Source organism: Lagenorhynchus albirostris, chromosome 17, assembly GCF_949774975.1.
Source record: "Lagenorhynchus albirostris chromosome 17, mLagAlb1.1, whole genome shotgun sequence".
NCBI lineage: Eukaryota > Metazoa > Chordata > Mammalia > Artiodactyla > Delphinidae > Lagenorhynchus > Lagenorhynchus albirostris.
Genome location: NC_083111.1, coordinates 63,735,392 through 63,760,413, shown reverse-complemented (window position 1 = coordinate 63,760,413; position 25,022 = coordinate 63,735,392). Strand labels below are relative to the sequence as shown.

Sequence of the window (25,022 nt, the reverse complement as noted above, 5' to 3'; positions counted from 1 at the left end):
AATTACCAGATCAATGTTATCAGACCCGTCAATCACATCCTCTGATAAGAATCCCAGTGCCATTTTGCAAATATGCCAAAGTAAAATCATTAAAAAATAATAATAATAAACTGATGGATTTCACTAATCCCATGATAGACAGTTTTGATATCTTTATGTCAATCTATATAATCATAATTTTTAATGAAAGCCAGTGAATATCTACAGGAACCTATGTCTCAATGCCAACTTCTTAAATGATATAAAAGATAAAAATATTCTGGAGTAGTTTGGAAGTGTGATTTTTATAGCTACTATTTTGTTAAAGCTTAACAAATACCACCAAAATGTGATAAATGTCAACCGTTCTATATTAAAGTGCGACTTAGCTAGCCTTAAAAAGATAAATGAAACATAACTCCTCAAGATTTATAGTTGTTTCTCAAACACTTGCATATCTTTCATCTAATTCTGCTTAAGCATCCCATAAATCACATAAAACCACCATAAAACCCATATGGTTTGTCCTGACTTTCCCTTATTCAATGTTTATTCCAGATTAAAGCCACTCCCGTAAGCTCAGCCAGTGTCTGGCTAAAGAGACCCTTATGGGATCACATGCAGGGAATCAAGGAATTAATAGCTTAAGCACGCCTGCGGAGACAATGCCTTGGTTGGTGTTGGAAGGAATCTCTTCTCCTGTTCTCATCTCCTATTCTCGTATTTTCAGCATATTTCCAAACACTCTCAGCACTCTACTAAACTGTGCTTTCCACTTTCTGGCTTGGATCAAAAGTGGGATTTCTGCATGTTGAATGTAGTTATAGCCAGGGATGTGGGCTACGAACTAAACTCAGTCCTATCCAGACCCGAAAAATTAGCTCTTTCTGCTTTTTCAAATGGGGAAACCATGATCATTTACCCAGAAAGAAAAAATATTTAACGATCTTATTAGCAAGTTTGAAAGGTTAAAAAAAATCATCTGGGATTCTCTAGTGTCTATGTCCTCCCCCAAAATAACAAGACGCATCTCTTGTACTGATAATACAAATCTGATTAAAGTAATTTTCATTATTGGATCTCATCTTCTGAATATTACTCATGCTGATAATGTGAAAAGAGGATTAATGGTCCCTAGAAACTCATTTTTGGGGAATCAGTCTTTTGTCATTCTTTCTGATACTTTTAGTGAAAATAAGCAGACATTTTTAGTGTTTCAACTTTGAAGCCAAGTCCCAAACTGTATATGTACTTGAGAGCTGTGGTGCTGAAGAACCCGTCCATGATAGCATAGATACCTCATATCATCTCCTGAATGAGGGTTTGCTGCTCATCAATTATCCGCAAAAGTAAAAAAAAAAAAAAAAAAAAAAAAAAAAATCACTGAGAAAAACATTAGAGTCAAACCTAGATCCCCATGGAGTAAAGACCAACATAACAGCGCCATATAATTTTAACATATGTTACCAGTCCTGCCTATTCAGCTCCTATCACCAACAGCAGCTTACATTTCCTGGGTGCTTAATATGTGCAAAGCACTGTTGCAAATGTTTTACACGGATTCTCTCAGCTTAATCCTAGCAGAATGCCACAAGATCAGCACTACGGTTCTACCCATTAACTACAGATGGGAAAATGGAGGTTTGGAGAGGTTAAAAAATTGGCTTAACCAGCCGTCCTGATTCCACACCCTGCACGATCCATAACATAATATTGCCTCCTCAAAAGAATGCTTTTGTCTAATGTTCCTTGTGCGTTGTCCACAGTGATTGGCACAGAGTACATGAGTATTGACAAAAACATATGTGATGGATTGCACTTACCCTGGCGGGATTCGATAACTATCCTGTAGGCAGTGGCATGACGTTGCACCTGCCAGCGAGCACACACGCTGGTTGTTTGGATCTGGTCTGCCTGAAGATTGGTCACACCCAAAAACACTGTAGTGAAATAGAAACATAACTATGTCATATTGCAGACAATGCCACAAATGTCCCCAAGTCTGAATTAACATGGTAAAATTCGAATTCAAATTTCCGTAGCCAGTGGTGGGAAATTCGTAAAGTCACAATAAATTAGTGCACAAAAGATTAACTATTTTATAACTGAAAAAAGCAGTTGCGGGCTTCCCTGGTGGTGCGGTGGTTGAGAGTCCGCCTGCCGATGCAGGGGACGCGAGTTCATGCCCCGGTCCAGGAAGATCCCACATGCCGCGCAGTGGCTGGGCCCGTGAGCCATGGCCGCTGAGTCTGCGCGTCCGGAGCCTATGCTCCGCAATGGGAGAGGCCACAACAGTGAGAGGCCCGCGTACCCCAAAAAAAAAAAAAAAAAAAAGCAGTTGCAAAACATGATGTATGATAGGGTCTGTCTGCTATTTGCAAACACAAAAGAAAATATATATTCTGGAAAAGACCAGAAGCAAGGGTAGTAAACTTATGGGTGATTTTAAATCTTTCCTCTTTATTTATGTGTGCTTTTAAAATATTCCACAATTAATATATAATACTTTTATAATAAAAACGTTTAATACGATATACACTCATCAACCACTGAAAGATAGTCATGGTTTAAATGAAAGGGAAGAGCAAAGCAGACAAAGGGGAAGTCTTATTCAGACAGAAGCAGTTCACACTGACTGGTCTTCAAAACATGATTGAATGAGAATGGATACGTATTTGAAAATTTAAAAAGGAAAGATTTTACACAGATAAAAAATAATCAAAAGAAATACACAGATTCTTATACTCTTAGAGCAAACGCTGTGATATTCAAAAATGATTCACAGGGAGTTTATTTGGGGAAGCAGTAAAAATATTGTTTCTCCAATACAATAGAGGACTAAACATTCAGTGTTTATCACTTAGAGCCAAGCAGAAAGAGCAGAAAATTAAGAATGTTTACTTTCTCTAATGACCTCTGACTTCATCCACATCATTTCCTCATACTTCCCCTCTCTTTTAGCTACTTGATAAAGTTTAAAAATAGCTTATAATTACTTTTCAAGACAGTAGAGATAATCTAGACTAATCAGTTTGCATCTTGACATTATTCCTTTCTGTTAGGTCAGCAAGGGAAAACCTTCTTCCCTAAGGCCAATTAAACAACCCTCTCCCCCCAAGAAAAAAGGAAATCAATAACGATTTATATAACCACACTAAATTTTAAAAACACCTTGAATTAATTTATTTGCCATTGTATGGGGTTTTATCTTGCTTGGGAGAAAGAGAGAAAACAAATAATAAGCCAATCTAATTTTTACTTTAAGGGTAGACTATAAAACAGTTCAATACCCTCAGTCTTTTAAAATATATTTGGAATAATCACCACATTTAATAAAGGGGAGAAGAGGGATGAAACAGAAGGAAGAGGGGAGCAGAGAAAGGAGGATAAAAAGAGACAAGAAAGAGTAAGGAGAAGAAAGACCAATAGAAAATCATGGACATAAAACATGGCACAAACAGAAAGGGTAATCTGGAGAGAAAAATGAAGATAAACTAGAGGAGAGAGGTAAGAAAGGGTAGGGAAATGCACAGGGGACTCCAAGCTATTCCTAAGGAGGGACTGAGGGGTTGCTATAATGGCACAACACAGGGAAATTACTTGCAGTTTACAGTAGTACCTAAAACAGTATCATTTCAACAGCCAAGTACGAGATCAGAACCACAGGCCAAAGCCTTCCTAGGTCTGTTGAAGACAGAGACTATTTCTTCTGAGATTAAATTGATTCCATATCTAGCCTTTAAAATCTAAATATATTCCATAAAAGAGAATTCAGGAAGCTTTCTCTAATGAAAGGATAGGCCCTATATAAAACATAGTTGCCAGATATAGGTGGCTTGGGGTTTGGTCTAATATATGCCTCATCCTTACAAATTCCTTTTATCGGATTAATTTTTTGATTAGCAGTCAGAGTGAGATATGGCCCAAATGCATAAAGCACAATTATTACAATAATAATAGTGGCTATTCATTGAGTGCTTGCCATATGGTAGACACTTTTTATACATTATCTCTTTAATCCTGCCAAGCAGCCTGTAAACAGTTATGATTGTCTTCATCTCGGAGTTGAGAAAATTTAGGCTCAGAGAAGTTAAGTAATTTGCTCAAGGCCTTAGCTAATAAGTAGAAGATTTAAGGTTTATACTTCTGATTATACCATGATGATCATTCTCGAGTATGGGGCATGTACTGTTGATAGCACTCAGGATAATTTCAGTGATCACACAGCCAAACCCTGTTTATTTTGGTCATTTATGTATTAACCTTTAACATGTATTGAAAATACTGGTTTTCTGTTTAGAGTCATTTGTGGGTTTTAAAAGCATTTAAGTAAAAAAAAAAAACAGAAACTGTAAGTCCATTTAAAGAAATATATTAAACAGATGGTGTGGAAGCATAACAAACGTCAGGAATATGGAACATATGTGCTGGAGTTGGAAAACACTGTATTATGCCATGGGTGTCTGCGAGCGGTGCATGCCAAGGAGAAGTCCCAGATGGTGAGCAGACAGCATGTAAACCCTTCAAAGATAGAGAAGGAAGTCTTTTGAGTGGTGCAAGTATCTTTTATGGATGGGGTGTGTATGTGTGTGTGTGTGCGCACACGAGATAGTGAGAGAGAGAGAGAGAGAGAGAGAGAGAGAGAGAAGGGGCAAAGGCTTTGAGAAAAGGCAAATTTCCCCCGGCTCAACTTTGATAGCTTTTGGCTGCATCAGGCTATACAGGTTGGTTGGAAAATTTCACCTAATTTGAAAAATACCAGCAAAGACTTCCCAGAAGGAAATCCCATCCACCACCATCAAATATACTGGAATGCCAGGTTCTGACATTCCGTCTGCCAACCAGGACTCTGAACTATAGCCCTGAGTAAGGAGCACACCTTTCTTTCCACGAAACACCATCCAGAAAGGGCAAGGCTGAGGAAAAGAAAAACCAACCGCCAAGTTGAAGCAGGGGTTGAGTTATAGGGAAAACAAAGCAGCAAAACCACATGCAGGGGCTGAAGTGACAGGACATCAGTCTTACGTGTTTTCACCACGCCTGTTAGAGCGTCGCTGAAACCTGAGGCCTGGGAAGCAAATATTTTCACGTTGTAGTCCATCCCACTGAGGAGGTTTGTAATAAGGATGGTGTTGATGTTAGCCCCTACGAATGTTTCCAGCGTTGGGCCAGCAACTAAGAAGAAAGAGTGTATTTCAGTTATAACAGAATGTGGAAAAATGGAAACACTCCTGAAGTAACAGTACTTATTCCACTGTGTTTCAGATTGTCCTAAAGGCAAACAGCAGAGCTGGGGTTTGAATCTAGCCCCATTTAGCTCCAAGACTTACATACCTGACTCCCAGCCTAAGGCTCTTTTTAGGCAACTAGTTCTTCCCCTAGTACTTGAAGAAGCTGGCCCACCCCACAATCCACCACCCACCATAGTGCGAGGCCTTCACAGTGGAGCTCCTATTGTTGTCATAGGCTTTGGGGCATGTGCTAAACAGAAGTCATTTTCAGTTACCCCACCTCAGGCACCTAGCTTTGTCCCCGGACAGCAGGCAAGTGGCCTTAGCAGCAAATTTTATCATGGACACTATGCCATACCTTGCCACATGGGGGACCAGCATATATGTTACCATTATGGGCTTTATCCACTCCTCTTATGCTTTTTAAGACCAGACAGATGACACGTGTACTCCAAGGCCCTTGACTATCTGGCTTCTTTGGGCTTCTACATTTTCATCTCTGTTTCAACCCAGTGGAATCTCTGATCATTAAAAACACTCCATGCTATGTCCTATACAAGTGTATTTACCTCCTGCCTCTTCCCCTATGTGCTCATTCTTTGAGCACTTTGACTTAATAAGTTCCTAAAATACTTATCACTTTACTCCAGAACCCCCTCCTTCCAACAATATATTTATATTTTTCTGTATGTATGTGTTATCTCAGTAGAGATTTTCCCACACCCCCAACTCTCAATGCAAATGACATCATACAGTTCTTCCACTTGACCTAGAACCGGATTTTTCAACCTCAGCACTGTTGACATTTTGGGCTAGATAATTTTTTATTCTGGAGCTATGGGGAAGTAAGTTGCCGACAGTGACTTGTAAGATGCTTAACTGTACCTGCTAGAGGCCAATAGCAACTCCCTACACCCCAAGTTGGGATAGAACGTAGACAACCAAAATATCTCTGTTGGGCAGCAAAACTGTACCAGTTAAGAACCACTGGCCTAAAACAAAGCTATTTTCCCTCAGAAAATCTGGTAAGTATTTATAGAATGGTCCAAAGAATAAATTCAGCAGGGCTGTTTTGCAAATGAACACGTGCCTCAGGCCTAAAGAAAAGAAACAAAAAAGTTGGTGTTGGATCCCAAGGCATCAGTCTTGAGCAAGCTAGTGCATTCATGGTATATTCTTGCTCTTTCATTTTTATGGTTCATAGATATGTTTGTCTGGAGAAATTGGAGGTGGAGTATTTTAACTGTATGGACCTAGATAATGGGACACAATAGAAAAGTCTGGAAGGTGTTTTAGAGGCAAGAGCTACATCTCAGATGACAGATTGAGACTCACAGAGTTTTTGAGGGCAGAAAGAGCTTTTTAATGACCCAGAGGATGATTTTTAAATTTTCCTGCCAAATCAAGAGAAATAATAGGAGAACCCTTTCCTGCTGAACAATTGGAGTACTGAAGGCCCAAGTCCAGAAAACTGAGAAGACTCTTATAATATCTATTTTTAGCCTCCTGTTTAAACTTCGTGAAAGTACTCAGTGTCAGGAGATGATACTGTAACAGGTGAAGTTGCCCATAGTCTCCACGGGCAGATGGACCAAGGGTACAATCTCCCCCATCTGGGTCATTCTCCTGCCTTCAGGAAATAATGATGTGGGAAGTAAGGACAGAGGTGATCAAGGTGGCTGAGAGGTTTATGAGAAAGCCTTTTACTACCACAATCTTAGGGCTCTGATGCATTTCATACCTTAACGTAGTTTCCAAAATAAGGAGACTGAGAAGTTGGTAAATGGAGTTTTTCCAACTAATTCAAGAAGAGGTAGAAGAGGAATTAGAGATTACAGATTCCAAATACTCATCGAGCCCTAGAAGCTCCCTACTGCTATGGAGTCAAGGCCGGCTTAGGCAGCTCCTTGTCTGGGGTGTGTCTAGGTCAGGTGTAAACTAAGTATATATTCTGCTCCTTAGCGTATCAGTTGTTTTTACGTAAGGTCGTAAGTTCAAAGCCTTTTTTTTTTTTCCAAAATGGTAAGAGACTCTTCCTATTTCTTAAAGCCAAAGATGAAACCAAACATAGAAAGTAAAAACAAAAATAACCTATCTTGAAAGACAATAATTTTTTAAAAAGCGTGACTTACCACTGACAGGTTTGTAGACAATCCTATAGCCCTTTACAGGGGAAGATGGGGGATCCCATGTAATGCGCAATCTGTTATACCATTCTTCTGAAACCTGTAAGTTTTGGGGACCAGAAGGTGGCACTGGGCAGGAAGGAAAATGAAAAAAGGGGGTTTAGTGTGGTTTCCATCTTTACAACCTACCCTGTGGTTAACAAAATCTAAGATATCTTCCCACAATGTTAAAAATACTTACAAGGGAAATGTGCTAAAACACATGGTAAGAAGCCTTTGAGAATCCATGGTTGTGTTAAATATTAAATAATAGAAAATAATTGTTTTTGTGGTAAAACAATTTTTTCTGAAGATCAGCGGTTCATTCAATGAAATTTGCGTTCCTTCTTCAGTTACTTTTAAGTAAAACTGAACTGTATTAAAAAATTTCTGTTGACACACCACTCTGTTTCACTGTCAAAGGATGTTTGTACAGCTGTATCAAGGATGATTAGATAATAGTGATGATGGTAATTCTCAGAGGTAAGATGCTGATGATTTTTTTTGCTTTCATCTTCACATTACCTATATTTTTTGAAACTTTATATCATCATCCATCAATTTTTTATCAAAACATTAAAGCCATTTATATGAAGGACCTTGTAAAATATTGTGAATATTGATGGATATTATCATTATCATTATCACTTTGTTGTTGAGAACTTAGTTGTGTTGACCACTGCTTAAAAAATGTGGACCATCCAAACTTATTTCAAAGGACACAGTTTGAAATAATTTTACTGTAAAGATACTGTTAAATGTGATAGTATTTCCGTAATGAAGTTTAAGTCATATTTCTATAGTAATAGTCTTTAAATAGTTTTTATTTGTGTGAGTGTATCATGGAACTCTCTTACAAACTATGTTATTTTAAATTTTTTAAATTTTTATACAATTTTTAAAGGTTACTTTTCATTTACAGTTATTACAAAACAGTGGCTGTATTCCCCGTGTTCTACAAGACATCCTTAAGCCTATCTTACACCCAATAGTTTGTACCTCCCACCGCCTCACCCCTACATTTCCCCCCCTGCACCACTGGTAACCACTAGTTTGTTCTCTATACCCTTGAGACTGCTTCTTTTATGTTACATTCATTACTTCGTTGTATTTTTTAGAACCCACATATACAAATTATGCTAATTTTTAACATGTGAAAGTTAAAAGTAGTTCTTCGAGTCCAGGTCATCAGCCATGATGGAGCCCCTTTGCCTCCCCACTGCCTTCCTCCCCTCCCCCCAGCAGTGGTGGATTTAAGGTAATTTTATGGAACTTTAGAGTGTTAAATAACAAAATCCAAAACCAACTCTGAAGAGCAGAATTTACTATGCTACTTTTAAACCACTCTTGCCTGCTTTTTTTTTTTTTTTAATTTATATTTAAAAGCACATGGTAGATTGCTTTGGGTAGTATAGCCATTTTCACAATGTTGATTCCTCCAATCCAAGAACATGGTATATCTCTCCATCTGTTTATATCATCTTTAATTTCTTTCATCAGTGTCTTATACTTTTCTGTATACAGATCTTTTGTCTCCTTGGGTAGGTTTACTCCTAGGTATTTTATTCTTTTTGTTGCAGTGGTAAATGGGAGTGCTTCCTTAATTTCTCTTTCAGATTTTTCATCATTAGTGTATAGGAATGCAAGAGATTTCTGTGCATTACTTTTGTATCCTGCTACTTTACCAAATTCATTGATTAGCTCTAGTAGTTTTCTGGTAGCATTTGTACAGAAACACAAAAGACCCTGAATAGCCAAAGCAATCTTGAGAAAGACAAATGGAGTTGGAAGAATCAGGCTCCCGGACTTCAGACTATACTACAAAGCTACAGTAATCAAGACAATATGGTACTGGCACAAAACATAAATATAGATCAATGGAACAGGAGAGAAAGCCCAGAGATAAACCCACGCACATATGGTCACCTTATCTTTGATAAAGGAGGCAAGAATACACAATGGAGAAAAGACAGCCTCTTCAATAAGTGGTGCTGGGAAAACTGGACAGCTAAATTAATTTCTAAACAGTGAAATTAGAACACTGCCTAACACCATACAAAAAATAAACTCAAAATGGATTAAAGACCTAAATGTAAGGCCAGACACTATAAACCTCTTAGAGGAAAACACAGGCAGAACACTCTATGACATAAATCACAGCAAGATCCTTTTTGACCCACCTCCGAAAGTAATGGAAATAAAAACAAAAATAAACAAATGGGACCTAATGAAACTTAAAACCTTTTGCATAGCAAAGGAAAACATAAACAAGACAAAAAGACAACCTTCAAAATGGGAGAAATATTTGCAGATGAAGCAACTGACAAAGGATTAATCTCCAAAATTTACAAGCAGCTCATGCAGCTCAGTATCAAAAAAAACAAACAACCCAATCTAAAAATGGGCAGAAGACCTAAATAGACATTTCTCAATGAAGATATACAGACAGCCAACAAACACATGAAAGGATGCTCAACATCACTAATCATTAGAGAAATGCAAACCAAAACTACAATGAGGTATCACCTCACACCAGTAGGAATGGGCCTCATCAATAAATCTACAAACAGTAAATGCAGAAGATGGTGTGGAGAAAAGGGAACCCTCTTGCACTGTTGGTGGGAATGTAAATTGATACAGCCACTATGGAGAACAGTATGGAGGTTCCTTAAAAAACTAAAAATAGAACTACCATATGACCCAGCAATCCCACTACTGGGCATATACCTGGAGAAAACCATAATTCAAAAAGAGTCATGTACCACAATGTTCACTGCAGCTCTATTTACAATAGCCAGGACATGGAAGCAACCTAATGTCCATCAACAGATGAATGGATAAAGAAGATGTGTGACATATATACAGTGGAATATTTCTCAGCCATAAAAAGAAACGAAATTGAGTTATTTGTAGTGAAGTGGATGGACTTAGAGTCTGTCATACAAAGTGAAGTAAGTCAGAAAGAGAAAAGTAAATACCATATGCTAACCCATATATATGGAATCTAAAAAAAGAAAAATGGTTCTGAAGAACCTAGGTGCAAGACAGGAATAAAGGCACAGATGTAGAGAATGGACTTGAGGACATGGGGAGGGGGAAGGGGAAGCTGGGACGAAGTGAGAGAGTAGGAGGGGCATATATACACTACCAAATGAAAAACAGATAGCTAGTGGGAAGCAGCCACATAGCACAAGGAGATCAGCTAAGTGCTTTCTGACCACCTAGAGGGGTGGGATAGGGAGGGTGGGAGGGAGGGAGTTGCAAGAGGGAAGAGATATGGGGACATACATATATGTAAAACTGATTCACTTTGTTATAAAGCAGAAACTAACACACCATTGTAAAGCAATTATACTCCAATAAAGATGTTAAAAAAAAAAAGCACATGGCAGATGCTTCATAAATGTTAGCTGAATAACTACTTCTTTACTTCTTAAATTGCTGTTTAAGTCTGTGGTTCTCAACCGTTTATTTAGCAGCAAAATACCAAAAGATGCTAGAAATGCCAATCAAATCAATATGCCAACATATGGGAAAAGTGAAATGAAGAGCTCGGTGCTGTCCCACTGCTCTGCTCTTCCCTTTCCTTCTCTCCTTCTACATGACCCCTAAGGAAATAGCCGTAGCAGCTCATGTGGCTCCTAATACTCTGATCTGGACGATATTTAGCAAAGTGTGTGGGCTTGGTGTGAGCGTGGGTGGAGGCCCTCATAGCACGGGCCCGGGGAGGAGGGGGAGATGCCAACGCTGTCGAAGGAGGAGCTAATAATACCCATTTGCTCAGCAGAGCAGAGTCAGGACTTTGGGTTTTGCAGCTACAGAATTTTAATAACTTTTATACTTAATTTAAAAATCCATACTTAGGGGCTTTCCTGGTGGCGCAGTGGTTGGGAGTCCGCCTGCCAATGCAGGGGACACGGGTTCGTGCCCCGGTCCTGGAGGGTCCCGCGGGCCATAGCCGCTGGGCCTGCGCGTCCGGGGCCTGTGCTCCGCGGCGGGAGAGGCCACAACGGTGAGAGGCCCGCGTACCGCAAAAAAAAAAAAAAAAAAAAATCCATACTTAGGTGCCCAGGTAGAGAATTCAGCCCTTGCTACCATTCTGCACCTAATCACACATAATGGCTTAGTGACTGTGGTAGATTGAAGATCAGCCCAGGTTTTTTGTCCTTCCTCCCATTGAGAGGTAGAAGGTATGATGCTCTCTTTGAATTGGGTTCTATGACCACCTTGACCAACAGACGACAGCAGAAACGACATTGTACTAGTTCCAAGCATAGCCCTTAACTGTCCTGACAGTTTCCACTTTCCACCTCTTGGAACTCTTGCTCTTATAGTCCTGAGTCATCATGTAAAAACCATGACTATCTTGCTGGAAAGACCACATGGAAACATGCTAAAATGACATGAAGGGGCCCAGCCTCTGGGCATCTCCACCAAGATGCCGCGCATGTGGGTAAAGTTGTTTTGGACCCTCCAGACCAACCCAGCCACCAGGTAACTCTGGTCAATACTACGTGAAACAGAAGGATTTTCCAGCAAGGCTTGCCTAACATCCTGACCCACAAAATCAAGCAATACAATAAAATGGTTGCTGTTTTAAGCCACCAGGTTCTGGGGTCATCTGCATGCAAGTACCATCACAACAGTAATGAAGACAACGTAGACTCTGTGGTGCTCTGACCATGTGTTTTCATGCATGCTTCTCACTTGATCATCATGACCAAGACATCTACAACACACATGCTGTGCTGCCTTCTCTGTGCCACACAGCACTGTAGGAGCTTGGTATATGCAGAGATGACAGTACAGGTGAGGTCCTGGGCACTTATGATGCTGCTCTCCAGGGATGGGAGACAGACAGTGAACAAATACATGAGTAAGCAAGAAAGTATCAGATAGCAAATAGGGCCATGACATGACCAAAAACAAAAAACAAAACGATAACAAAAACAACTCAGGATGATATCAGAAAGAGTGGGAGCTGCTTTGCATGGGTGGTCAGAAAAGCCTGAGCAGGTGACATTGAGCTGAGACCAAAATGACAAGAAAAAGCCAGAAAGGCAAACATCTGGGAAAGGATATTTCCTACGGAAGGAATGGCTAGTGCATAGGTTCTAAGGCAGAAACAAGCTTAAAAAGTCCAGTGAAGAGCAGGAAAGGAGGTATGGCTGAGGGAATTGTCAGGAGAGGAGAACAAAGAGCAGGGTCCAGGTCACCTAGGGCCTTGGAGGGCCTGGGAAGGACATTAGATTTTAGCCCGAGTACAATGGGAAGCTGTTGGGTGGCTTGAAATGAAGGTGTGACATGAGATCATTCATGTTTTCAAAAGCTTCTCAGGCTGCTGTGAGGAGAATAAAGGATCCAAGAATGGAAGCAGGAAGACTCATTCGAGTGGGAGAGTGTGGCTTGGACTGGGGATGGAGCAGTTAGATGAAGAGAAAGTGGATAGGCACGTAGAATGTATTTTAGAGACTCAGCAGGACGTGGGATGAATTAGACGCTGGAGGAGTAAGATGTAGTTGTATTTTAAGTCTTAGGTTTTAGAGACAAGAAAACGGAAGCCCAGATCAGTGAAACAACTTGCTCAAAGTCACGCAGCTTGAATGTGTGAAGACAGAATTCAAACGGATTTTCTCTCTCCAAATCATTTTTGCTCTTTTCACCCCGCTGCACTGCGGCTACCCGGGCGGGTTGCATTGCACAGGACAAGCATTTTCACCTAATTAGTCAGCTAGTGACCACAGGGGGAAAGCTTCACTCACAGGTTTTTCCAGGGGCAGAGACACTGACCCCTTCTCCATCATCGTAAATGGGAGTCACTGTGACTTTGTATTCAGTATCGGAAAGCAGATTCTTCAGGAGGAGATTGTTCTGGCTTCCAGGCACCATAACCTGAAGAGAAAAGCAAAGGACCGTGGTCTTAGTTAAGACTTTCATTCCTGCTGCTCTATTAACGCGGTGGGACTGTAGGCGCGCTGAAATAATTAGAAGCAAGGAGATGTGCTTGGGGGGTGATGATAAGAAAGAAGGGCATTCATGCAAAAGCATTTCTCTCTGAAATTCCCCTCAGAACACCCCTTAGTTTCTAATCACTAATACGGAAGGCTTAAATTTGAAGCTCTTAAGCCCTAAGGGGTAGTCTTCTCTCAACATCTTTTCAGTATTTGTAAAGCAGCCAGAAGAGAGAATAATCTTCCTTTTGGAAAGCAGGTGTTTATGGCTTAGGAGTGTTCATTCTATAATCTAGCCCGCATATCACATTGGATTCTACTTGAAATCCTCTTGAAAATTCAGCCTTCCATTCTTTCCCTTTCAGAGATCGTCTAATCCCAGTATTTTAGAAAAGGGTGGATGCTAGCCAAGAACAACATTACCACACATTAAATCCAAGATTTCCGAGTTGAAAGATATTTACCAATGACACTAAACAATGTCGCAGCTTTTTTATTTCTGAAAGGAGATGTCTTCCTCAATCTGAAATCACCATGCCTCTGACTCTAAAGGCTGCATAAAATAAAATGCAGCAATGGGGTGGACACCGCTCGAGCATCAGTGCAATGTTCCATGTGGCTCAGCAGTGCGAATCCTGGCATCTCTAAAAGAATATGTGGACCAGAAAAGCCACATGTTCTCAATACTAAAACCACAGAACTTTCTGCCTAGGCTTCAGCAGTGCGATGCTGGCACGTCTCTGGGCCATTTAAAAGACTTAATCATGGTTGGAAAAAATGCTAGGTTGTAAGAACTGACCCAAACGCATTTAAGGGAGTCACAAGACTGGGACAGCTGGAGATGCTTTTGGATTCAAGAGCTGGGTAAAATGCCAGCAGGCAAAGGGCATGCTGTCTACTTCTGGATGAGGGAAGGAACCTATAAATCATGGAAAAAGCCCTCGAAAGCCTCGAGGTGAACTCAGAAGCAGCTGTTGCTAAGATATTGCTAAGCTCTAAAAGCAGGTTTTTTTTTTTTAATATGAAAAAGGAAGTCTGAATTAAGTGATTTATATTAGAGTAATATGATTTTCTCCTCATGTGAAATGACACTGAAATACACCGGATGGTACTGATGTAGTCCTGGGAGGGAGATTTTATAAAAGGAGCTCTGTTTTATTCTAAAATGAGTTAGATAACCCTGGCATTAAGAACTTGTAAAGAAAGAACTGTGGTTGCCCTGTCTTGTCTTAGCCTATCCATGCAGCTTCCTTTAGGGCATTTCTTTTCAATATAACCCTCTGGAGCCCAGAGCCTGGGCATTTGTTCCGAGCTGTCTGCCTAGCAAACCACCCATGATGATGTTCCTTATATAAGGTCATCCCTCAAACTGAGAAGCACACGGCCTTGGAACCAATCAAGTTTAGCCTGTAGGGTACTGAAAAGCAATGGGACCATTCCGGAGGGCTCATTTTTGCTTGCCAGGTAGTAGTTGCTGTGGTTTATAATAACAGCCCTCATTTAGCCAGCTGCTATTATCTGCCAAGTACTACTCTAAGTATTCTAATGTAGTAATTCAGTTACTCTTCACCACAACCTTTTGAGGTAAGAAGTATGATTACTCTCATTTTACAGATGGGGAAACTGAGACCCACATAGCTATTGGGTTAAAAAAAAAAAAAGCCATATTGAAATCCTGAATATCTGGCCCGAGCCTTTTTTTTTTTTTTTGCAGTACGCGGGCCTCTTATTGTTGTGGCCTCTCCCGTTGCGAAGCACAGGCTCCGGACGCACAGGCTCAGCGGCCATGGCTCACGGGCCCAGCCGCTCCGCGGCATGTGGGATCTTCCCGGACTGGGGCATGAACCCGTGTCCCCCTGCATCGGCAGGCAGACTCTCAACCACTGTGCCACCTTCCCAAGCCTTTTTTAAATCACTGCCCTCTGCTCCACTTGACTGCTCTAGCAAATCTCTTTATCCTAATGATACTCATTCCCAAGAATAAAATGTAAACCTCCTCTTGGGCATTCAAAGTTCCTTCTACTTGACCTCTGCTTGTTTGCACAAAGCAAGGTAAAGATAGGTGCCCACTTAGAAGATCTAAATATACACTTCTCCAAAAAAAGACATACAGATGGCTGAATAGCACATAAAAAGAGGCTCAACATCACTGATTATTAGAGAAATGCAAATCAAAACTACAATAAGGTATCACCTCACACCTGTCAGAATGGCCATCATTAAGAAGTCTACTAATAATAAGTGCTGGAGAGGGTGCAGAGAAAAGGGAATCCTCCCAAAGTGTTACTGGGAATGTAACTTGGTTCAACCACTATGGAGAACAGTATGGAGGTTTCTTCAAAAACTAAAAATAGAGCTACCATATGATCCAGCAATCCCACTACTGGGTATATATCCAGATAAAACCATAATTCAAAAAGATACATGCACTCCAATGTTCATTGCAGCACTATTTACCATAGCAAGGACAAGGAAGCAACCTGAATGTCCATCGACAGAAGAATGGATAAAGAGGATGCGGTACATATATATAATGGAATATTACTCAGCCATAAAAAGAAGGAAATAATGCCATTTGCAGCAACATAGATGGACCTAGAGATTATCATACTAAGTGAAGTCAGACAGAGAAAGACAAATATATGATATAACTCATATGTGGAATCTAATTTTTTTAAATGATATAAATGAACCTATTTACAAAATAGAAAGACTCACAGATTGCGAAAACAAACTTATGGTTACCAAAGGGGAAACGTGTAGGGGGGAGGGGATAAATTAGGAGCTTGAGATTAACATACACACACTACTATATACAAAATAGATAACCAACAAGGACTTACTGTATAGCACAGGGAACTCTACTTAACATTCTGTAATAACCTATATGGGAAAAGAATCTAAAAAAGAATGAATATACGTATATGTATAATTGAATCACTTTGCTGTACACCTGAAACTAACACAACAGTGTAAATCAACTATACTCGAATAAAATTTAAAAAAAAAAAAAGGATAGGTGTCCACTAAAGACAGATGCTACAGGTCATAGCAGATGATGGTTTTGTTGAGAAAACAATTCTATAAAAGATGCTCATGGGTAAATGAGGTGCAAATCTAACCAGTGAACTTCATGTTTTTAATTTTTTCAGAAATGCAACTTCATGTCTGGCTCCATGATTGTCCAGAGCTCTTCAGAGCAGCCTGGATCCCATCCAGCAAGCTGTTTCCACAGTAGAAGAGGATTCCTCACATCTCAGTTTGTTCCTATCTTAGAAAGTTCTGTTTCTAGACAGTGATTTTCATGCCTTCTATGGTGAAAGACTAGGTAGGGCTAGTGCCGTTATGTTTTAATCTCAGTCCCTGACGACCAATATTTTTATAAAATACAGTAAAACAAAATCGCCAGAAAATACGGTCATATTCTTGGACGTTCCAGCAATGTCAGATTGCTGCAAACGTTTCTAAGCTTAATCTTAATACCTGAACTTATCTTGTAAGAGACTGAGCCACATTCTGAGTTTCCCTACTCTAGAACATTTCTTGCAACTCAGAATTCAGGACATGGTTTTAGATTTTTACATGTAGGTTCTAGAAAAGCCTGGAATCCTGATTGGCCTTTCACAAATTAAGACATGTGAGACCTCCCTCCCCTGGCAACAAAATTCAGGGCAATGTCATTGCTACGTCTTCATATTTCTGAGCAGAGTTGAAAGTCAATCCTTATGAAATATTTGACAGGGGGTTTTGCTTTCTAAGAGTTCAAAAGCTTTTTATTGGGAATATTTGGTAGATTTGATTATACTTAGAAAATAAAGAAATATTTCACTTAACCTCAATTGGAAAAGTAAATTTAATTCCCCTTGCTTTATATATATTAGAGCCTGACTTTGGTTTACAATATACCTATACTATTCTCTAACTTCAATACTTTAGCTTATCATTTCCTCAGGTAAATTTAATCAGCTTTTATAGTTAAGGAAAATTTGGAAAGATGGTAAGAGGCATTTCTCTTATCCAGACATTTCTTTTCTCACTTTTGTAATATGGTTTAGCCATCTGTCTTTCCCTGCCTGCATCATTATTTTAAGATATTCATTTGGTTGAACCTGTCTACAAAACAGAAACAGAGTCACAGACATTGAGAACAGACTGGTGGTTGCCAAGGGGAAGGGGTTGGGGGAGGGGTTGAGTGGGGGATTGGGGTTAGCAGGTGAAGCTATTATATACGTAATGGATAAACAACAAGGTCCTACTGTATAGCACTGGGATGATAAACCATAATGGATAAGAATATCTAAAAAAGAATGTATATATAATATATATATGTATAACTGAATCACTTTGTTGTACAGCAGAAATTAACACATTGTAAATCAATTATACTTCAATGAAAAAACAAAAAAAAGAAAATATTTAAGATATGCATTTGCTGTGTGGGAGTGAATATAGATCTTCAAGTTCCTGACCTACGTTGGTTCTATAATCTAAATCTAGATGCATGCACTTTCTGTCTTCAGTAATAATAATACGTTACATTTACATAGTAGTAACATTTCATAAGACACTGAGATATAAATTCTTAATTACTCCTCAGGTGAGTCCTTGAAAATATACCTGTAAATTAAGAGTGAACAAATCCAATTTCATTGGAATTCACTATAGGGGCTTGAGAGTTAAAGAGTTCTAAAGTACTTTCTTCTGTGGAGCAAAAATATTTCTGCACAGTAAATAATCACCAACAAAGTTATCAATATTTTTCATTTTTATTCAGGGTTTGTTTAGTTGGGGCACATGTGTGTTGAAGACTTTTGATCTTTTCTTCTTCATCTAGGTGTCCAAGTTTGTTTCAAAATAAACAGTGTGAAATGAAAGAAACTAGCAAAGGGAAAATTATCTAGAGATAATCCAAAGTAAATATTATTATTATTTTACCTTGCATAGCTTGTAAGTGCATGCACAAGATTAAACTGTAACTCATTCCAAATTAGCGGGAATAATTTAGCAAGAAGCTTAATGTGTTTCTTGGTAAGAGTAGAAACAAAAACCAAAACAAAACTCTCACTCTGGGAAGTTTTTATGGGTTTCATTTTAGGGACTAAGTTAAAATATGAGGGCAATAACAGGGAAAGTAAAACATCCAAATTAGGTCTTTAGTTACCACGGCTAAGCACAATTTTAATTTTTTTGAATTTTCCAATCATGGATTATTTGAAATCTATGATCCGAGTGAATTTATAATTCAACCTATTTTGTTCAAGTGTCCATTAATTTTCCAAAAGTACTCCCAGACCGATTTCATGGACCTTCTGCTTATTCACAGTGGACGTGGTTACTGTCCATTGTGTTATCATTGTGTTCTACAACAATTCATCCATCAGCTTGAAATTAAGTACTTTCCTGAGAGACTCTTGAGCTCAAACCATGGTTTATGTATTGATATCATACAGATACAAATAATTTGCCACCAAAGGCTTTATAAGTAAGGAAAAAGAAGAAAGGATAATAATGCTATTCTTTTTTCCTTTTTTTTTTTTAAATATGGAACGCTTCACGAATTTGCGTGTCATCCTTGCGCAGGGGCCATGCTAATCTTCTCTGTATCGTTTCAATTTTAGTATATGTGCTGCCGAAGCGAGCACAATAATGCTATTCTTGAACAATAATGTATGTGGAGATTTCTTTCCTAGAGTGCCACAAATATAATGCAGCAGAGGGAAAGAAATGCAACTAATGAAGCTAAGTAAAGCATATTTCATAACTAAAAGGAAACATTTCTCTTGGATACAAACCGGAGTTATTGGGCCTGATGGGAAGTGTGCCTAGGAAACAATTTTCAGGTTCTAGAGTAAAAAGAATGGTATGGTGTAAATAAAGAAAACATGGGAAGGCCACGATTAAGACTGTACCCAAGTTTTCCAAAAACACTAATTCAAAAAGATACATGCACCACAATGTTGACAGCAGCACTACCTACAATTGCCAAGATATGGAAACAACCTAAGCGTCCATCAGCAAATGAAGGGATAAATAAAATGTGGTACATATACACAATGGAATAGTACTCAGCCATAAAAAAGAATGAAATCTTGCCATTTGTGACAGCTTGGATGGACTTGGAGGGCATTATGCTAAGTGAAATAAGTCAGGCAAAGAAAGACAAATACTGTATGATATCACTTATATGTGGAATCTAAAAAATACAACAAACTAGTGAATGAAACAAAAAAGAAGCAGACTCACAGATATAGAGAACAAACTGGTAGTTACCGGTGGGGAGAGGTGGGGAGGTGGGGAGTTAGAGGCACAAACTATTGGGTGTAAGATAGGCTCAAGGATATATTATACAAAATGGGGGATATAGCCAATATTTTGTAATAGCTATAAATGGAAACTAACCTTTAAAAACTGTATAAAATTTTTTTTAATTTAAAAAAAATAAAAACACTTTATATCTTAATAAAAAAGAGTCTACCCAGGTTTTCAATAGAGAAAAACAAATACAGATGAAACAACTTAAAGAAAACTCAACACATAAAAATCTAAATCCCACCGGGAGACACTCATGATTAAGAATACATTAGAAATGACTATAAATCTGCTCAAAGAGAGTCAATGTCAGTGAAAAATACAACTATTTGTTAATGGATGGCATTTCATTAGGAACACTTCAACTGCGTAAAGAAGACCTTTGAGTTATGCTTCATTTAAAAACTTTTAATCAGATTCCCAAGGGCAAAAAAGTTATATATGTGTATATATACATATAGAATTTTATATATTGGACTTCCCTGGTGCTGCAGTGGTTAAGAATCCGCCTGCCAATGCAGGGGAAACGGGTGCAATCCCTGGTCCGGGAAGACCCCACATGCCACGGAGCAACTAAGCCCAAGTGCCACAACTACTGAGCCTGCGCTCTAGAGCCCACACGCCACAACTACTGAGCCCGTATGCCTAGAGCCCGTGCTCCACAACAAGAGAAGCCACCGCAATGAGAAGCCCTGTGCAGTGCAACAAAGAGTAGCCCCTGCTCACCGCAACTAGAGAAAGCCCGCGTGTAGCAGCGAAGATGCAACACAACCAAAATAAATAAATAAAAGAAGTTTATATATTAAAAATTTACATATCAAAAGTATACACACACTCACACACACACACACACACATATACCCCCACACACAGACAAGTGTATAATGGACTATTTATGACCCAATTTTTGTGCTCTAACAAGTTGTCAAGGCAACAGAAGCAAAGCGGTAAAGAAGGTTCAGATGCTTTATCAATTTAAAGCAGGTTGTATGCGGAGCACGTTTCGGAGACAGAAAGTCATCAGGAGACCAGTTGTTAAGTTTGGATCAAGCAAAAACATTAGTTTCCAGAGAAATGAAGAAACGGGAGTAAAGCTTGCGTTAATCTCAGGAAATAGTCTCGTTAGCCTGGTTAGTCAGGAAACTTGTGGAGTTGCTAGTCAGCTGTATTTATACAGACCGTTCCTACCACTTCTTCGGCAGGGTCCCCTTGAGCAGTCAGGTAGGTCACCCTGAACTGCTGCACACTGCTGTCTGAAATGTCCCATTTTACCCGCAGGCTAGAAGTGGTTTCATCATCTACAACCAGGTTTCTGACTCCCGTGCGGAAAACTGGAATAAACACAACCAAGTATTTAAGGAACTTTTCATCCGTCGTATTTCAAAATGAGCTACAGAGATGATTTGTGGACATGACAACAAGTATCATTTAATGTATCTCTACCATGTAGACCCAGGTGAAGCCAGAACAACTCAGCTTTAGTTAATAGAGAGCCATGATACCTACTGGTAGCAAACAAAAATGGGCTTAAGAGATCTCAAGGTGAGATCATGGATCCCTCAAACCACCAGCTCTGTATATACACTAAGAAGGGGAACTGGGGAGCAGCCCTTAGACTAGGAAACCAGAAGGGGAGCCCAAAGAGGAGCACGACTGTGAGAACTTCACATTAGGCCTGAGCTGGAGAAGTGGGCGTGAGGGACCAAATGTGGTCAACCTCGGCGTGCAATCTAGCATCCAACACACATCCCATCACCTGCTCCCCCATTTCTGTTTTAACACTTGTCACTCAAAGCACAAATCTCCCACCAGGGCTGCCTCTATCCACTCAGGCCACATGGATTTCATCCTTTCTCTGAGATCTGTCCACACTCCTTCACTCGTTTTCTCTGACACGTTCCTTTTCATCTCCCAAAGTGACTGCTCTCTCATTTGTCCCATTGTTTCTTCTCCCTCTTGTGCCAACTTCCTTTCATTCTGTCCATCTCCATGGACTCTTTCTTCTCTTCATTCATTTATTCATTCATTCAGCAAACGTTCATTGAGCTTTTCCTGTATGTCAGACTGGTTAGGCCTTTAAGACATACAATGATCTACAGTCGACAAAAATAGTGAAAGTGTCACAGAGGAGACAGGAGAGTGACATTTATCAGGCAAAACTTTACCTACTAGGCTGTAGGTACAGAATGCAACATCTCACCTTCAGGGTTAGGAGTTCTAGATGGCAGGAGGATATGGGAAAAGCATGAAACATATGGTTGAGGCCAGGAAAGGAAGCAGAACCCAGTCAGGAAGCATCTTGTATGTTATGATTAAGAGATGTGGGGTCATAAAGAAGGGCTCAGTAAAGGTTAACTGAAGAATGAATGAATCAGTGAACGAATGAATAAATAAATGGTATTGGAGATTCACTGAAAGGTTTTAGGTCAAGAAATAAATATCAACAAACTTGCTTAATCTAGTTGACTGTGACAACTAGTTGGGAGGTATATTATAATGGAGGGGAGAGTTAAGCTGAGAGAGAAAATAGCTGATGTAGGAACACCAATACACCAGCCACAGCTCAGTTACCCACAGAAATGCATGGAAACTATGATATGAATAATTCTCAACAGAAAGCAATAGGAGAAGGCACTGAGACCAAGAGTAGGGCAGAGACGCCTGGGGCTGGATACTAACGTCCTCTAAAAGATTAGAATGGGAATTCAAAACAAAGATGGGAAAAATAGAGAGCACCACAGTAATACTGATTAGTAGACGAGAAGATCAATTAGCATTTAGGGATAAGAAGAGGTTGAGAGCTCTGAGGGGTGTGAAATTTGAACTGGTATGCCCTGTTCCTAATCAATCATATAAATCAAATAAAACTGGGATAATAAAACTTCTGTTTAAATCAAATTTTTCTTATGGGTAAACAGGCTTCTATTTGTCCTTACCTGATGTCACAGGCCTGGTAGGTGCTTCGGTCGTAGGCGGTTCTGTCCAAACACTGTCAACTAAAAAAATATTCCTCACTTTAAAATTCTGTAATGATGATAACTCTATACATTTGTGTATATCACTTTATAGTTTTCAAAGAAAAGTTCACCTATATTATGTCACTTGTTTCTCACAACAACCTTGACCACGGTTGCAAGAGAGAAGTGAGTTGTAAGGTAGACATTGTATCTATTCCACAGATAAGGAAACAAACCCAAAGAAGGTAGTTTCTAATCACAGATACCAGCCTTCATATAAACACTTGAATTACATCTATAAAATTGTGAAACCTCCCAGTTACTTTGAAATGGGGCATAACCATGGTGAGGAAAGGAAATTAAACAGTGCTATAGATCAAGTTGTAAAGGGGCTGCCAAATAGGACCAGCAAGGAAGACAATAAGAAGTGCATCTGCTATTTCTTGTATCCACCCTGGACAACCAGTGGATGGAGCTGCTGTGTGGTGATCCGCCTAGATGCCCTCTTCAACAACATACTCATCCAGCAGCTTCTGGAGTACAGCTGCCAATGGCTCAGAGCTCTGGTAACTGCCTTGCCTGGGGTTGCAGACTCTGTCAGGGGATGGCCTGCCTCCAATCACTGGGGATACGGGGATAGAAAGGCCCAGCCCCTTTGACTCAACTTGGGACCACTCAGAAGGGTCATACCAGGTCCAGAATTTCTAATAGAATTAGCTGAGGGCTCTGTTTTAGCTTCTCCCTAAGTCCTATTTCCTTACAGATATATCTCCCAACTACACTCTTCAATAAACCTTCTGGATGCAATTTTCTACTTCAGAATCTGGCTCCAGGGAACCCAATCAAAGATAATTTAATATGTGGTTAATACCTCATACTTAAAAAATGAAGGGACAAATGAATCAGCAAGTGAATTTTGTGGATTCTTGGAACCAAGATCAACTTGGGAAATTCCAGAAACTCTTGGACATTTTTGCCCTATATTTATTTGTTTGCTCATTTATAACTTATTTCATCTATCCATCCATCCATCCATTTATCCATCCATTTATCCACCCATCCATCCATCCAACCATTCCTCCATTCAACAAATATTCATTGCACAGTTAAAATATGCCAAGAACTGTGCTAAGTGTTGGGGACATAATGGTGAACAAGACAGATATGGTCCCTGCCTTTAGGTGATGATAGACTAGGAGTCTAATAAGATGCTCCACATATTGCTTTCATTAAAGGTAAAAATGTATGAAGAGTTCTAGGGACAAAGCCTCTGTAGCCAGGAATAAGGCTGATGTGCAGGGAACCTGGTGGCGTGAAGAGTGTGTCAGAATAAATGGTCGGAGCTTGTGAAGTCCATCTTGGCCTGACCAAGACTTACGTGTGGTCCCAACGGCAGTCACTACCTCAGTCTCACTTCCACCATCCAGTACAGCCAACAGGGAAACTTCATATTCAGTGCCAGGTTCCAGGCCTTCAATAACATATGAGTCTTGGTCTTCTTTTAGGACAACCTGAAAAGTATTTGGTGCTTAGTAACTGGGTTTACTTGAATAACATAGGAAAAAGTTAAGAAAAAATAATAAAATGGAAAGATGTTATCCCGAGCGTAAGCAATAAGTGACTAAGCATAAACAACTTCAGGGCCGTTGAATTCAATTTTAAAGTCAAACCAGAGACTTTTTTCTTTTCAAATCTCTCAGCAAATAAACGATTAATATTGCAAAAGGGGCCTTTTTTGAAGTTTTTAAAAATTTCATTTATGACTATCAAAGAATCTGGAAATCCATAACATATATAACTAAAGCCCTAGCAAAAATGCATTTTAATTTTACAAAAGTCATATGATTTGACATTTGTAAAACTCCAGGTCATGGAAAATAGTAATTACTTTTGGGATTCTCAATGTGTCTTAAAACAAAGACCAACTCAAATGCAGCAGTGGGCATTCACTTCCAGATAAAACGCCCTGGATTAATTTTCAGCCTCAGACAACTCACTTCTTCAGTCTTCCCACCGTAGACTGGAATCCACATCAACTTGTGTTGCCCTTCATCAACTGAGAGGGGATGCCAGGTCACTCTAAAACTATCTGTTGTCACCTCATCAATTTCCAAGTATTGCTGGGCGGGAACTTCCTCTGTAAGCCAAGGAGGGAGATTTTGTTAGGGAACTGAGAAGGGAAGAAAACCATAACTCAAGCAGCTCCCCGGGGCCACAGGTAGAGAAGACCCTCTGGTGAATCTCTTGTGTTAGGAAAGCACGTGGAAGCAGGGAAAGCAGCGCCAATTAGTCCAGTGTGGGCTTATGTTTCTGTTTCCAGCATTTACCCACAGAACAAGTTAGGAAGACCAGGGACACAGCAGATTTTTACAGTTTTCCTGGAATTTCCAGAACTCTTAGATTCTCTATTTGGCCCTTTTCATTAACTAT

At 39.6% G+C, this 25,022-nt stretch overlaps 1 protein-coding gene and 1 non-coding gene across 5 annotated transcripts in view; both read right to left on the bottom strand.

Moving 5' to 3' along the window:
• COL14A1 (collagen type XIV alpha 1 chain) overlaps positions 1 to 25,022 on the bottom strand; it is a 243,885-nt gene that overhangs the window by 116,918 nt on the left and 101,945 nt on the right. For 3 of the 4 annotated variants that reach the window (XM_060128280.1, XM_060128282.1, XM_060128279.1), the window contains exons 16-23: positions 24,590 to 24,729; positions 23,971 to 24,103; positions 22,572 to 22,631; positions 20,815 to 20,966; positions 13,138 to 13,267; positions 7,343 to 7,465; positions 5,005 to 5,154; positions 1,803 to 1,919 (exon numbers count right to left, since the gene is read on the bottom strand). In XM_060128280.1, the coding sequence (XP_059984263.1) occupies positions 1,803 to 1,919; positions 5,005 to 5,154; positions 7,343 to 7,465; positions 13,138 to 13,267; positions 20,815 to 20,966; positions 22,572 to 22,631; positions 23,971 to 24,103; positions 24,590 to 24,729 (1,005 nt within the window). The remainder of the gene's footprint in view (positions 1 to 1,802; positions 1,920 to 5,004; positions 5,155 to 7,342; positions 7,466 to 13,137; positions 13,268 to 20,814; positions 20,967 to 22,571; positions 22,632 to 23,970; positions 24,104 to 24,589; positions 24,730 to 25,022) is intronic. The other variant, XM_060128281.1, reaches the window with a different exon arrangement.
• On the bottom strand, positions 18,862 to 18,968 carry LOC132508440 (U6 spliceosomal RNA). Its single transcript, XR_009536579.1, has one exon. It is a non-coding gene; the product is annotated as a U6 spliceosomal RNA (small nuclear RNA).